Source organism: Artemia sp. Qi Xiang Cuo, chromosome 12 (genome assembly GCF_049724085.1).
Source record: "Artemia sp. Qi Xiang Cuo chromosome 12, ASM4972408v1, whole genome shotgun sequence".
NCBI lineage: Eukaryota > Metazoa > Arthropoda > Branchiopoda > Anostraca > Artemiidae > Artemia > Artemia sp. Qi Xiang Cuo.
Window position 1 is genome coordinate 31,582,115 of NC_142805.1, and position 13,003 is coordinate 31,595,117.

The 13,003-nt window shown below is 34.8% G+C and overlaps 1 protein-coding gene across 6 annotated transcripts in view; it reads right to left on the minus strand.

Annotated features, from left to right (window-relative positions):
• LOC148946013 (pseudouridylate synthase RPUSD2-like) overlaps positions 1 to 13,003 on the minus strand; it is a 323,761-nt gene that overhangs the window by 211,586 nt on the left and 99,172 nt on the right. For all 6 annotated transcript variants that reach the window (XM_089097950.1, XM_089097954.1, XM_089097952.1 and 3 more), the window contains exon 3: positions 4,454 to 4,528. In XM_089097950.1, the coding sequence (XP_088954076.1) occupies positions 4,454 to 4,528 (75 nt within the window). The remainder of the gene's footprint in view (positions 1 to 4,453; positions 4,529 to 13,003) is intronic.

Here is a 13,003-nt window from a genome sequence, read left to right on the forward strand (position 1 = left end):
AGAGAACACTATTGTGGATGTTTCAAGCTCCTATACACAAAATGTGAAATTTTGCATTTTGGGCCAGAAAAAAGATCACGGATGCGGTTTTTTTTGCAGGGGTGTTCGTACCGAACCAGTGATCCTATAAGATCAGCAGAGGGCTAATTTTATTAGAAATCAAAAGTCCTAGTGCCTTTATTAAATGATCAAAAAGATCGGAGGGCTACTAGCACACTCCCACAACCCTTTTCCTCCGAATCATTTGAACAAAATTTAAAGATAGTCAACTGATTCAGCATAGTCGAAAGGTCCGATAACTATGCCTTTGAGGATAACATTACCCATCATAGTCCTTGAAGAAAGGGCTGTAAGTACTAAGTTGTGCAATTTGCCCATTGCCCACACACAGTGTTTTTTTATTAAGAAATGTACAGAACTTTTTTTTTTGTTTTGGAAGGGAGGATTTTTCAAGAGGAGAGTTTTTCGTGAGGAGACAAGTTTCCGGAGGAATTTTCCACGAGACATTTTCCACGGGGCAAAGGGGATTTCCTTGCATTATTTTCAAAACGATCATTAACGACCATTATATTTAAATAAAAAACAAATTTTTTCAGCTGAGAGTACGGAGAAACATTAAAACTTAAAACAAACAGAAATTGTCACGTATATGAAAGAGGCTGTACCCTACTCAATACCCCGCTCTTTACGCAAAACTTTGACTTTTTGTCACAATTCTTTAAGAACGAGTCCTGAAAAATAAGGGCCGTAGAATTAGAACAAGAAGTTTTTAAAATAGTAAAAAACTTTAGCATTAAGACCGAGGTACTGGGGAGGGGGCAGCCCCTTTAATTTACGGAATAATATCTGTTCGTCTTCAATTTTAATGTTGCTCCTTACTTTCAGTTGAAAAAAACTTGTGTTTTTTATTTAGTTCATTTGAAAATCAATTCTATACAACAAAAATAAAGAGTAGAAAAAAAAGAAGAAAAATGAAAAAAAAAACATGCATAAATCACAATCATAAAAAATAATGAAGAAAAAGTCACTAGCGAAGATGATACATTAAATTTATTGTATTAAAAAAAAAAAAAAAATCAACTGAAAGTAAGGATCAACGTTACAACTTTAAACTAACAGAAACTATTACGTATATGAGGGGTTCACCCCCTCATCAATACCTCACTCTTTTCGCTAAAGTTCGAATTTTACTCCAATTCTTGACCCCTGAATTACAAAGGGTTTAATTAGGAAAAATAGCTCTTTTGAAAGTTTGCTTTTGAAAGTACAAAAACTTTAGCGTAGCCTAAAGAGCGAGGTATTGACGAGGGGGTGAACCCCCTCACATACATAATAATTTCTGTTCATTTTAAGTTTTAATGTTGCTACTTACTTTCAATTGAAAAAACTAGTTTTTTTTATTTATATTCTGATCGTTTTTTTAAACAATACTGGAAAATTCAGCGCCCCTTCATGGAAAATTCCCTTCTCCCATGGAAAATTCCTCCATGGAAAGATCCTTCCACGTAACCTTCTACCCCCCCCCCCCCCACCAGACTTCCTCTCCCTGAAAACGTCTTTATACTTCCCAATAGCCAATACTATATGTAAACAATAGGCAAAGTTCACAACTTGCAGCCCTTCCCCCGAGCACTGTGGGGGATTAAATGATCCTCAAAGACAAAGCTATTAGATTTTTCAACTTTGCTGGACAAAATGGCTCCCAGGGACTGTTGGGGATTAAGTCATCCGCAAAGACGAGTTTATTAGATTTTTCGACCATGCTGAACAAAATGGCTATCTTAAAACTTTGATCGGGTGACTTTGTGAAAAAAAGAGCGTGGGAGAAGGCTTAGTTGCCCTCCAATTTTTTGGTCACTGAAAAAGAGCAATAGAACTTTTAATTTCCGTTCTAATGAACCCTCTCGTGATATTCTAGGACCACTGGGTCGATACGATCACCCCTGGGAAGAAAAAGAAAAGAAAAAAAACCACGCATCCGTGATCTTTCTTCTGGCAACATATACAAAATTCCACATTTTTGGAGATAGGAGCTTGGAACCTCTACAGTAGGGTTCTCTAATATGCTGAATCTGATGGTGTGATTTTCATTCAGACACTATAACTTTTAGGGGATGTTTCCCGCTTTTTTCAAAAATAAGGCAGATTATCTGAGGCTCGCGACTTTTCATGGGCAAGACTAAACTTGATAAAACTTATATATTTGAAATCAGCATAAAAATCCGGTTCTTTTGATGGACCTGTTGGTGTCAAAATTCGGTTTTTTAGAGTTTCGGTTAGTATTGAGCCGGGTCGTTCCTTATTTACAGTTCGTTACCACGAACTGTTTGAAAAAGAGAAAAAAATAGAGCTACTGACTCAGTACGTGAGCCCACGGACTGCTTAGCTTCAATAACCAAACACTGCAGCCATATGAAAGTTTTCCGCAGAGATATGAGGACAAGCGACGTTAAACTTACTGTGGGACCAGCGAAACTAGCAATGTCAAAAACTACTCTCTAGGATGAAAGGTAGAAGATATTTTACCAAACGAAAGAAAACAAAGCGAACTTTTGACTTGTTTAAGTTCTATAGAACGTTGCAATAAACATATAATATAGGAGATAGACAATACAAAATAGGAAATCTTTTGTGGTAGACAACTTAAGAACGACTAGGAACACCTAGAAGATTCTAGGCTTGCTATAGCTATTTTCAAATATAAATATATGATACGGGAGATAGATAATATGGAATAAAAAATATTTTGTGGCAGACTACTTAAGAGCGACTAGGAGCGCCTAGAAGGTTCTAGGCTTTCTAGAACTATTTCCAGAATCCTCAAGAACAGGTTTCTCAATTTAGTACTTAGGTTCTGATGTCTAGAATTCAGTTGAGTCTGATATAAAATTATCTTAAAATTTTCCCATTTTTAAGAATAATTTAAAGAAGAAGTTTCCAAAATCCCAAGTTTTGTTTTAGTGTTAATTTTTGTTTTTTCCTCTGTTTTTCTTCCACTTATTCTATGCTGGATTTTGATCTAATGCACTCAATCCTGTCTCTGGTGCCTCGAATTGAAAAGCCTTGAAAGAAGCTTTTTATTCTTTGCCCCAAGTAAAAATATTGTGATATTATCCATTTCGTCTAGCCTTTCAAAGCATAAGCCCTCACGATGAATTACCTGGATTGTCTGACACAATCCTCCTTTATTTCTGATAAGAAAAGAATTATTTTTTTATCTAGCCTACTTAGCAAGGATATCTTTATTCTAAGAACCTGCACATTAGTTTCGGCGAATTATGAGATTCAAAGGCAATTCGTGCATTCAAAACATCGAAACATCAGTGTCAGCACACATACAAAAAAATTAAAAGAAAAAATTGCTAAGTAGGATGTAAATGCCAATACTCGTATCTTAAAGCTTGAATTATGGAGAACAAGGTCTTGCCCTGGTGGAATGGGGATTCGGGTTTGTCCCAAAAACCAAGACAACTACGGTAAATGCATACTTGAAGATTGTTTAAAAGTTATAAGTATCTCTTCCAATAATGGAACCCAGTCCCGAATGAGAACCCGCTCCAAACGAAGATCTTGAATAGTATCCCAGAGAAGAAAATTATTACTGATTAACGTGGATTACATTATATGAAACAAAAATGGGGCTTTGGAGTCAATGATGCAATAAAATATAGGTTTGATTCCATCTTTTTATATTTTCTGTATTTAGCTAACCAATTCAAGTTTTGGATTTCGGAATTTCTGCTTTTGGTCAAAGTTCTTGTTTAAAAAAAAGTAGCTTACCAGATAAGGAGCCTGTCGAACCACAAGAATGAAAATGGAAAAAAAACGTTATGAAGACCAGAGAAAAAATATTTTGCTCCCTTAACCCAAACACAAATTTGGAAGACACCTTATCCTTCCTCTCAAAAAGACTTCCCTTTAAAGTTTCAACTCGATTCCCGTTAGACAAAGAGGGTAGACCTACCGAAACCACATGCAAAATTCGTCACCATTTTAGTTTATCCAACCTTTACCTTACTCTTTGCTAAGTCAAATCTATTGTATTGAGTCTAATCTACTGCGTGTAAAATGATGAGAAACACTTTCTGAGCTTCAGGCATAAGGCACCCGTTGTATAACGTCACAAAATAATTTTCAGAGGCAAAGATAAATGATTGGCTGAGAGTTATGGACATTATGTAAATACACAGGTATCTAACTACTCCACAAAAAGTGTACATAAAAAAAACACAGTACTTTGATTTTGTGCTTAAGCAGTTATTTAAATATGGTACTTGCAGCGTATATTACTTCGTATATTAGTTGCAGCGTATATATTACTTCGAATATACAAATGCTCCAAGAGGGATTATGTCATTAGAAAACATTAAGGTTAGCTATACCCTTCTCTTTTTTGATTTATACAAATTAGATGGCGCTTGCGCCTAACATAAAAATAAACCACTGTCATTACCTTCTTAGTCTCTTGACTGATATCAGTGTCATCCAATGGCTTTCTTTTTTCACCACCAAAGCTTGGCAAGTCAACCTGGAATACATACTGTAAATAACACTAAATAATAACTTTAATGTAGAAGTAAAAATTTAACATTCAAAAATGTAAACTCCAGGGAAGTAAAAAAGAACAACAACAATGGTATTTTCTTGTTTGTTCGTCGATGTGAATGCAAAACAAAAGTAAAGAAAGGAATTAAAACAAATATTTATATTAGTTTCTTAAATGCGCCAATTAAAATCTATTTTACAGTTTTGTTTTCTTTATAACTATCAGAAACTGTCACAAAAAGAAACTCTTAGACCTATAGGAAATGTAGTTCCGAAATATATCAAAACTAAAATCGACTAGATTGTAGTCCATTTTATCTCTGATATATTTCGAAACAGTTTTTCCACATCACGCTGTCTCAATAAGTCTCGAAACATCCAAAACATTTTACCATCTTCATTAAAGTTGTAAGGTATATCAATAACGCTCAATCAATTACTTCTATTCCATCAAGATGTCTTTGAAAAAATAAAAGCTTTTTGAAATTTGATGAGATGAATGTCAGCTGATAATACTTTAAAGAATATAAAATGTTGCACGAAATAACCTTTTCAGTTGGTTGCTTTTAGTTGCTATGGTAGAAAACAAAACGGAAGAAAATTACTTCCATGATATTTAATAAGTTCTACTATTAAGACAAGTTGGCTAGGTCACGGTTGCCTTTAGCATTGTAAGTCAAGCGTAAAATGCTAAAGGGGTTGCAACCTTCCCACATTTTCTTTCCTTTCTTTTTTAATTGAGTCATGGTTAAAAAATTACAAAATTACTATAAGAATTACTTTTCCTTGCAATATTCTTTTAAAAGGTTAAATGTTGTAAAATCAAAACTCAGAAAGAAAGTTATCAAAGCCGCAATTAGATAGATATAGCGGTTCTCAAATCCCTAAGTAAAAATTCTCGAACCTTCATGTGAAAGAAAAAAAAAGGATATATAAAACCTATCTCGGCCAATCAAAAACATTAGTGTTTCTAAAATTAATTTCATGACATCAATCAAACTTTTCTTGGTCTGTTGCTAATCAACTCGTCATTACCCCTTAATTTTTGGTTTCGTGTACATAAACTGCAAGCGGGATGAGCTTATTGATTATTTCATGAGAGGGGGGGGGGGTAGGAATAGAAAAAATAAAGTTTGCCTGAAAGACGTCCAGCTTTTTCTGACTTAAAAATCTCATACTTTTTTTTTTTATAAATTTTAGCCTCATTGGCCACCCCTTTTTTGTCTTCAACCCCGTGGGCGCCCTTGTGCGCGCAGTTAAGCAAGAAATTTAAAGCAGAAGTCGGAAGAAATTATTCCCGAATGAAAGGAATATTAAATTTAAAAGGAAACTAATTCATCAATCATGATAGAGAAAAATTATATTGATTTTTAATAAGACGAATCTCAACTTAACCTATAGACGAATCTCAGAGTCAGAAAAAAAGAAGAACTAACAAATAAAATTGATTGTTCGTTTAATACATAATATTAAGATAGAATTTCACTAACACGCAATCCACAAAAATTTTAGAAAAATTTTGTGTAGGCCAGGTCTAACGGATCTTGTTTAAAAAAAACAAAAAAAAACAGTGCCATCTGTATCACTCAGAATTTACTATATCTATCTCTGTAAAGTTTTGATTTGACAAAAAACTTGGATGCTTTTAATCTTTTTCGTTAGCTTGTGATATTGTGCTTTATTTTATCTTGAATTCTTTGCTTTTCCTTTCTTAGTTGCTAATTTGGTGCATCGTAGTTTAATTTATCGTAGTTTTAATTTCAGATTTCCAACAAGACAAACTACGTTTTTTTTTTTAGGCTCATGCAGAACAGGAAGCAAATAGACGGAATGAAGAAAATAAATTAAGAACAACATTATCTTTCAATAAACGTTTTTTTGAGAAAAAGGATTTAAGAAGATGGATGTTCATATTGCTCATATTACCATTAAAAACCATGTCTCCTCAAATCAGAAGAAACTCCAATAGATAACTAGAGCTTCAATATCAAGATTCTTTAAAGTCGTGCAGCAACTGTGGCCCCTAGGTCAAAAGTGCTGATGAAGTTCTAGATGTAACCCCTATCGCACGGTATAGAAAACCATTAGACCCTTCTTGTTGATTCAGAAGACAAGAATATAGCCCTTCCATCACATAGATCGAATCGAGCAGGGACGCCCAAAACCATAGCAGTAGTAGTTGACAAGGTGTTGTTGAATGAATAGTGCCCACCCACCTAGTAAACAAATTCGATGACCTTCCTCCTTACCCCTTCCCACATAAAACTAACCAAGTATATACTCAAAAGAGGAACAAACTACGAGCATAGCTCTTAGTTCCCACAAAGCTGGGCTGGGATCCGACTTTCCCTTCTAGTAGACGTGATTGTGACATGAAATAAGAATCCTCTCCCAAACAGGTCAAATCGATCCTAATCTTTGGTGAGGGATATCTTGGACATTAGCTATTAATTCTGAAAACGTATGGTCAAGATCCAGTACCTCATTTTGATATTTACCCTGATAATTATAATTTAAATCTTCCCCCCTCTCATCAAGCTTAAATTAATCTCTTATCCTAAAGGCAAAACTAAGACATTAACTGTAACATCTTATCAACTTTGACTGGCATTTAACAATCTACTCAGGGAGATGCCATGGCAAAAATAATTGAAAGCCCCCCCCCCCCAACTCTTCAAAGGCTGAATCTTGTTTGGACATGAAAAGACATTTCATAGATATAAGCTCTCACTTTGTACCCGATTGTGTTGACATCGGAACACCAAATTTGGAAACTGAACGGATTAGAATAATCCATTCCATCCCCCCCCCCGTTCTCCAAAAAAATAAGGTTAGCTACTGGCCCAGAGAAGCAAAACCTCAACATGTTTATTTCAGCGAATGGGCTCTATCGGATTCCATGATGACAAAAATGGAGAGGACTTCCCCTTTCTGAGGGTCGGCTTTGGTAAACACCCTTACATTCTACCAAGTTTAGCTGGGATTTAACCACAACTTCTGGTAGATGGCCTGATGACAAGAATTTCGGGAACTAGCTCCTCCACAGAGTTTAGAGTGGGTCTAATCATCAAAAACACAACTAGGACATTAACTTATTTTCCCCAACAAGTTTAGTTGGGATTAGGAATCACCTACTGGTATACTACCTGATGGCAAGATTTAGAGAACTGGGGAGTTCCCCCGCTCCTCACAGACGTTTGATAGAGATCAGGTTCGCTAAGGCACAGTTAGGATACTAGCTCTTATTCGACACTGTGTTTGATTGGGTTCGACGATCCTTTATCATGGTATCCCGACGACAACAAGTTGACCCATCCAACCACACAGAATGGATCGGGCACATTTCAAACAGGCAGGGCTAGGACATTTGCTCTTACTTCCATCAAGTTTGGTTGAGATCCAATAACCCGCTCCCGAAGACTTCGTGATGACAAGAATGTAGAGACCCTTCCCCCTCCCCGTAAAGGACAAAATGGGTACGGATGCAAAAAAGTATAGCTAGGACACTTACTCTTACTTAAGGAAAAGTTGGTTTGAGAACTGATAACTGCTTCTGCTAGATGCCTCAATCACAATAATGACCAGAAAGGTCACATCAGGTTTTATTACCAAAAGACATAATCGACATTAACTCTTACTCCCCACAAAGTTTGGTTGCAATTCTTGGTATGTATAAGCAAATCATGAAAATTTGACCAAAAAAAAGTTCATTAAAAAAAAATCGGAGTTAAGGATATACAGATCGACATTCCAAGTTTATTTTCTAGAAATGTATAAGAGACGCAGAATATTCGATCTTAGGTCTCTGAGAAATAACTCCATGTTTTACATGCGTCAGACATTACATGACACCAAAGAATATACTTTTATATCTAGGTTTTACCTCCAGTTTCTACTATATAGGGGCGTAGAATTGTTTTTATTTTTTCTGAAAAAAAATCTGTAGATTCTAAAAACTCCAGGAGAGCTTCTCTTTTTCGCTTCACGATCCCCATGCCGGAAAAAGTACCAAACCTACCTCTCTATCTATTACTAAGCTACAGACCACCGACCAGGAAGAAAAAGCACAAGTAGTAGCGGTGCGAATGTTATCCTTTTTTCAATTTATTAACTGCAAAGTTGTTCCACGATGAATATAAAGGAAATTTAAAATTTTAAATGAGCAGAAATTAGCTTAAATAAATCCTTACACATAAAATGAGCAAAAAGTACTATACATGAAGAAATTAAACTTAACACCAACCAAATTCACCGAATAAAAACCAAATACACCTTCTAAAAATTCATGAAATCACAGCCTTTTTTGTTCAGGTGACTTATGAAGCCTCTGTCTTATCTGGGCTATTTACACACTTCGGCGCACTTAGTCCTGGGACTGGACTCATTATGTCAGCCCAAAAGGCATATTCTCGGATCTTACACTTATCTTAATTAAAATGACTGTCTTAAAATATTGATTTGATGCCATGCTGGGTTGAGGGACCCCTGGAAGTTGGGGCACAAGGACAAATGATGCATTGCAAGGGTGGGAGGTTTCTCGTCTGTCACTGGTTTCGTCAATAGAAATTTTAACTTGCAATCGAGTGAGCCGTCCTACAACTTTATAGCACCTAACTTTCTAGCAGAAAAATACAATATTAAACAAAAACAATACAGTAATACAATACATGGGGGACACAAAATAGTTTACTAAGGTAACGTTATGACGTTGATGATGATAAGTCACTCACTCTTGAAAATCATATACTTTCAGTTATCCAATAATTTTGACTTTAAATTTAGCGAATTAACTGTGTTGTCAGAAACAAAACACGAAGTTGTTTTGTTTGCTTTGGGCGTGTCATGATGTTCCCCATTATTCTTATCGTTAATGAAAATTTATTTAAAGAAGATTAAGTGCGGACATTGCGTGATATGTTGTAGGCACTAGAACGCCCCCTCCTCTAAACTGACGTTTCAGTTCCTTCACTCACTGAACCAACTATGAGTCATATAAAAGCTACATTTTCATTTTCCCAGTTACACTGTCTTCTGTTGTTTGGTAGGTTTAATAGAAGTTATCATTGCATTTGAAACATTTGGAGCGCACCCGTTCTTTGTCAGGTGACACAATAGGGGGCCTAGATCTCATTCGGTCTTGTCGAAAAGGGGGATTACTCTCCTAAGGCTACAAGACGCATCTTAGAAAAGTCAAGGATTCCACCTACTTATTTCTGAGTAAGAAAAGAAACAAAAATACCCCATTTGGAAGGCCTAAAGTTGGAAAATAATATGCAATTTAAACATAATCGATAGATACAGGGCCGCACTCAGGATTTTTGCAAGCGGAGTAAAAGAGGCAAAAGAATACACTTCCTTGGCCTAAAAGTTCCTTGGATATTAAACCAATTGGTGATATGCATGACAGGTTGACTAGCTGCTCAAAAATTTCGTCAAAAGTTCAGACAGAAAAAAACCTTGCACTGAGGTTAGATGTAATTGAAAAACTTACCACCTATGAAATCTAAAAAAAACAATGCTCGAATAATATACAGCAAATAATGAGTTTACATTTTTGTTTATTGGAACATTTTAAATCCATTTTTGTGTTTTAAGTAAATTTCTCAGAAACGCGTTTTTCATTTCAACCACATATTATTGAGCTTAACATCACTGGTGAACTCGCACAACCAGTTGCACTTAAAAATTTGAAGACTTAAGAGAAAAATCGTAAGCCGCCAAATCTCGCAAACTCAGAGAAAACAAAAATGCAAGTTATTTTCATTATTAAAGTCTTATCTTATAGAATTCCGCTACGGTTGGACTTGTATTACTCTGAATAAAAATTCCTGAGAAACACCTCCTTTACATTGTTTGAAAATATGATATTAAAATGTTTTTGCACTTGATTGGTTACGGTGGATTTTGTCTGCCTGAACATTTGGTATCTTCACCAGCACACATGATTGGCTTAGATTTTGAAAACATTATACGGATGAAGACTCCGTCTAGGGTCTAGGGATCTTCCACTTTTGTAAAAACCTTAAAGATTTCAGTGATCTATAAACAGTAGTATTCTAACTTACGAAATATATTATTTTCCTATAGTTAAATCTTGTTTTATTTTAATCTGATGAAACAAATTTAATCCCAAGGAACAAATCTGAGTACAAATAAACAATTACTTTTTTACTGGAAAGGATTTTTGGTTGACGTTAAAAATTCAACCCATGAATAATTGCAGCTTTATTTTTAATGGAAATACCGGGAAACTTTATTCCAATGGAAATCTTTATCTTTATGGAAATAGTTTGGATTGGGCCAAATCTCGAAGGATACATAAACCGATTTTTTAGACGTCACCTATAAATGCAATAGATAAAATAACCTTACACAGAACGGGCGGACAATAACATCATGATGAAGAACACGAACAACTTTTGCAGTTAGCTTTATTCTTTTTTTTTACAACAAAATTTATTTCACAAGGATTTGTGCTGACTATATATAAAATGACATCTCAGAAATTATCACAATTGCCTTGCTGAAATACTATGACCATCACTAACAAATTTCGCTTACTGTTTAAACACCTACTCTGTTTTTTTTTTTTTTTTTTTTTTTTTTTTTTTTTTTTTTTTTTTTTTATTGTGGGGAGGCTAGAAATGTCTGGTGTATACAAACAAACCAGCAAAACTTTGGAAATCGAATGGGAAAGCTATACAAGCTATGAAGACCTGGTCTGTTTTTACATCACATATCAAGAGCCCTTCTAGAGTGATAAGGGAAATTTGACAAAAGTGCAAAACTAGTCATGTTAGAATTTAGGGAAAAATAGTGCTAGCAGCAGTAATAGTAATGGTAGCAGAGTATATATATATATATATATATATATATATATATATATATATATATATATATATATATATATATATATATATATACATATATATATATATATATATATATATATATATATATATATATATATATATATATATATATATATATATATATATATATATATATATATATATATATATATATTTATATATATATATATATATATATATATATATATATATATATATATATATATATATATATATATATATATATATATATATATATATATATATATATATATATATATATATATATATATATATATATATCAAGGTCAGTCAAGGTCAAGCATTCATGCAGTTAACACCTCTTATTTTCTGAGAGGATTATCTGTTGAAAAAAACCGGTTTTTGGCTATATTGACTGTCAGGCTGTGTGATTGAACTATTTGTACTATTTCATTTGGATTGAATTATTTCATTTGGATAATTAGAAGGTGTTTATTGGAAAGTGGGAGAATTAAAAAAGCCTCCCTTGCGGATAAGTCTTTGTTTTGTGACTTTACATTGAGATTTCACTACGCTTGGACCTACGATGTATGAAAGTGAAAAAATCATTTTGAATCCGTTACTGAATTGTGTTACGAGAGCACTTACAGATGGAATAAAATTGGACTGTGTCATAAAAGCGTGTGTTGCTTTTTATACACATGAAGATGTTATAAAGGCAAAGCGAATCCTTCATACTGAGCTGAATATTACGAATCGTCTTGTGACCTACTCTAAAGATGAAGACAATATCATGATACGTGCAAACTTCTAGTTGCATCTGCGAAAAGTAATGTAAGTATGCCAAAAGTTGTCATCTTTAACCCCTGCTCGGTTCCAGTCATCAGAGATGCGGTGACATCAGAGATGCGGTGAATGCAACAGTTACTGCCAAAGTAAATGAACTCTCTCGGAAGCTTGATAATTTTTTAGCTACCCAGTCCGCTCCAGCGGTCAGTATTTTCACAAGCAGTCGTAGTGCACCTGAAACGTCCAAGCCCAAAGATTCTTCCTATTCTGTTGTCTTGAAAAATCCCCCCAAGGTGCTCAATGGCCCAAATGACCGGAAAGCTTTCATGTTTCTGTGAAAATGCAAATGACATTAGCGAACTTCGCAAATCTGCAAACGATTGGAAGTTTGTGGTCAGGTCGAAAGCTGCAGCAGCGAAAATCGTTGAGAAAGCGAAATCTTCCAAGCCCGATCTCAAAATTGCTGTTCAAGAACCCCTGCACATAGCTGTGCTTCAAAATGTCCCTGAAGATATAAACCGTGGAAGACTAATAAACATGATCCCGATTAGAGAGAAGACTGAGAAATGCGGGAAATCCCTTTTTTTCAAAGTGTATTTTGACAACATTAGTGAGCTCCAACCATTTCTGAGTACTTTGATAATTAGCGAATACAATCGTATCCCTGCTGATTCATTTAAGCTCTTGCCAACAAGATGCTATAGCTCCCACAAAATCAGTCACCTTACTTCTCAGCATATAGCAAAACCTTTATGCTATACATGTGGCTCAAGTGAGCATCGTTCTACGCAAGATGAACAATACTGATAGCTGACATTCTGCGTTGAATACAGAAT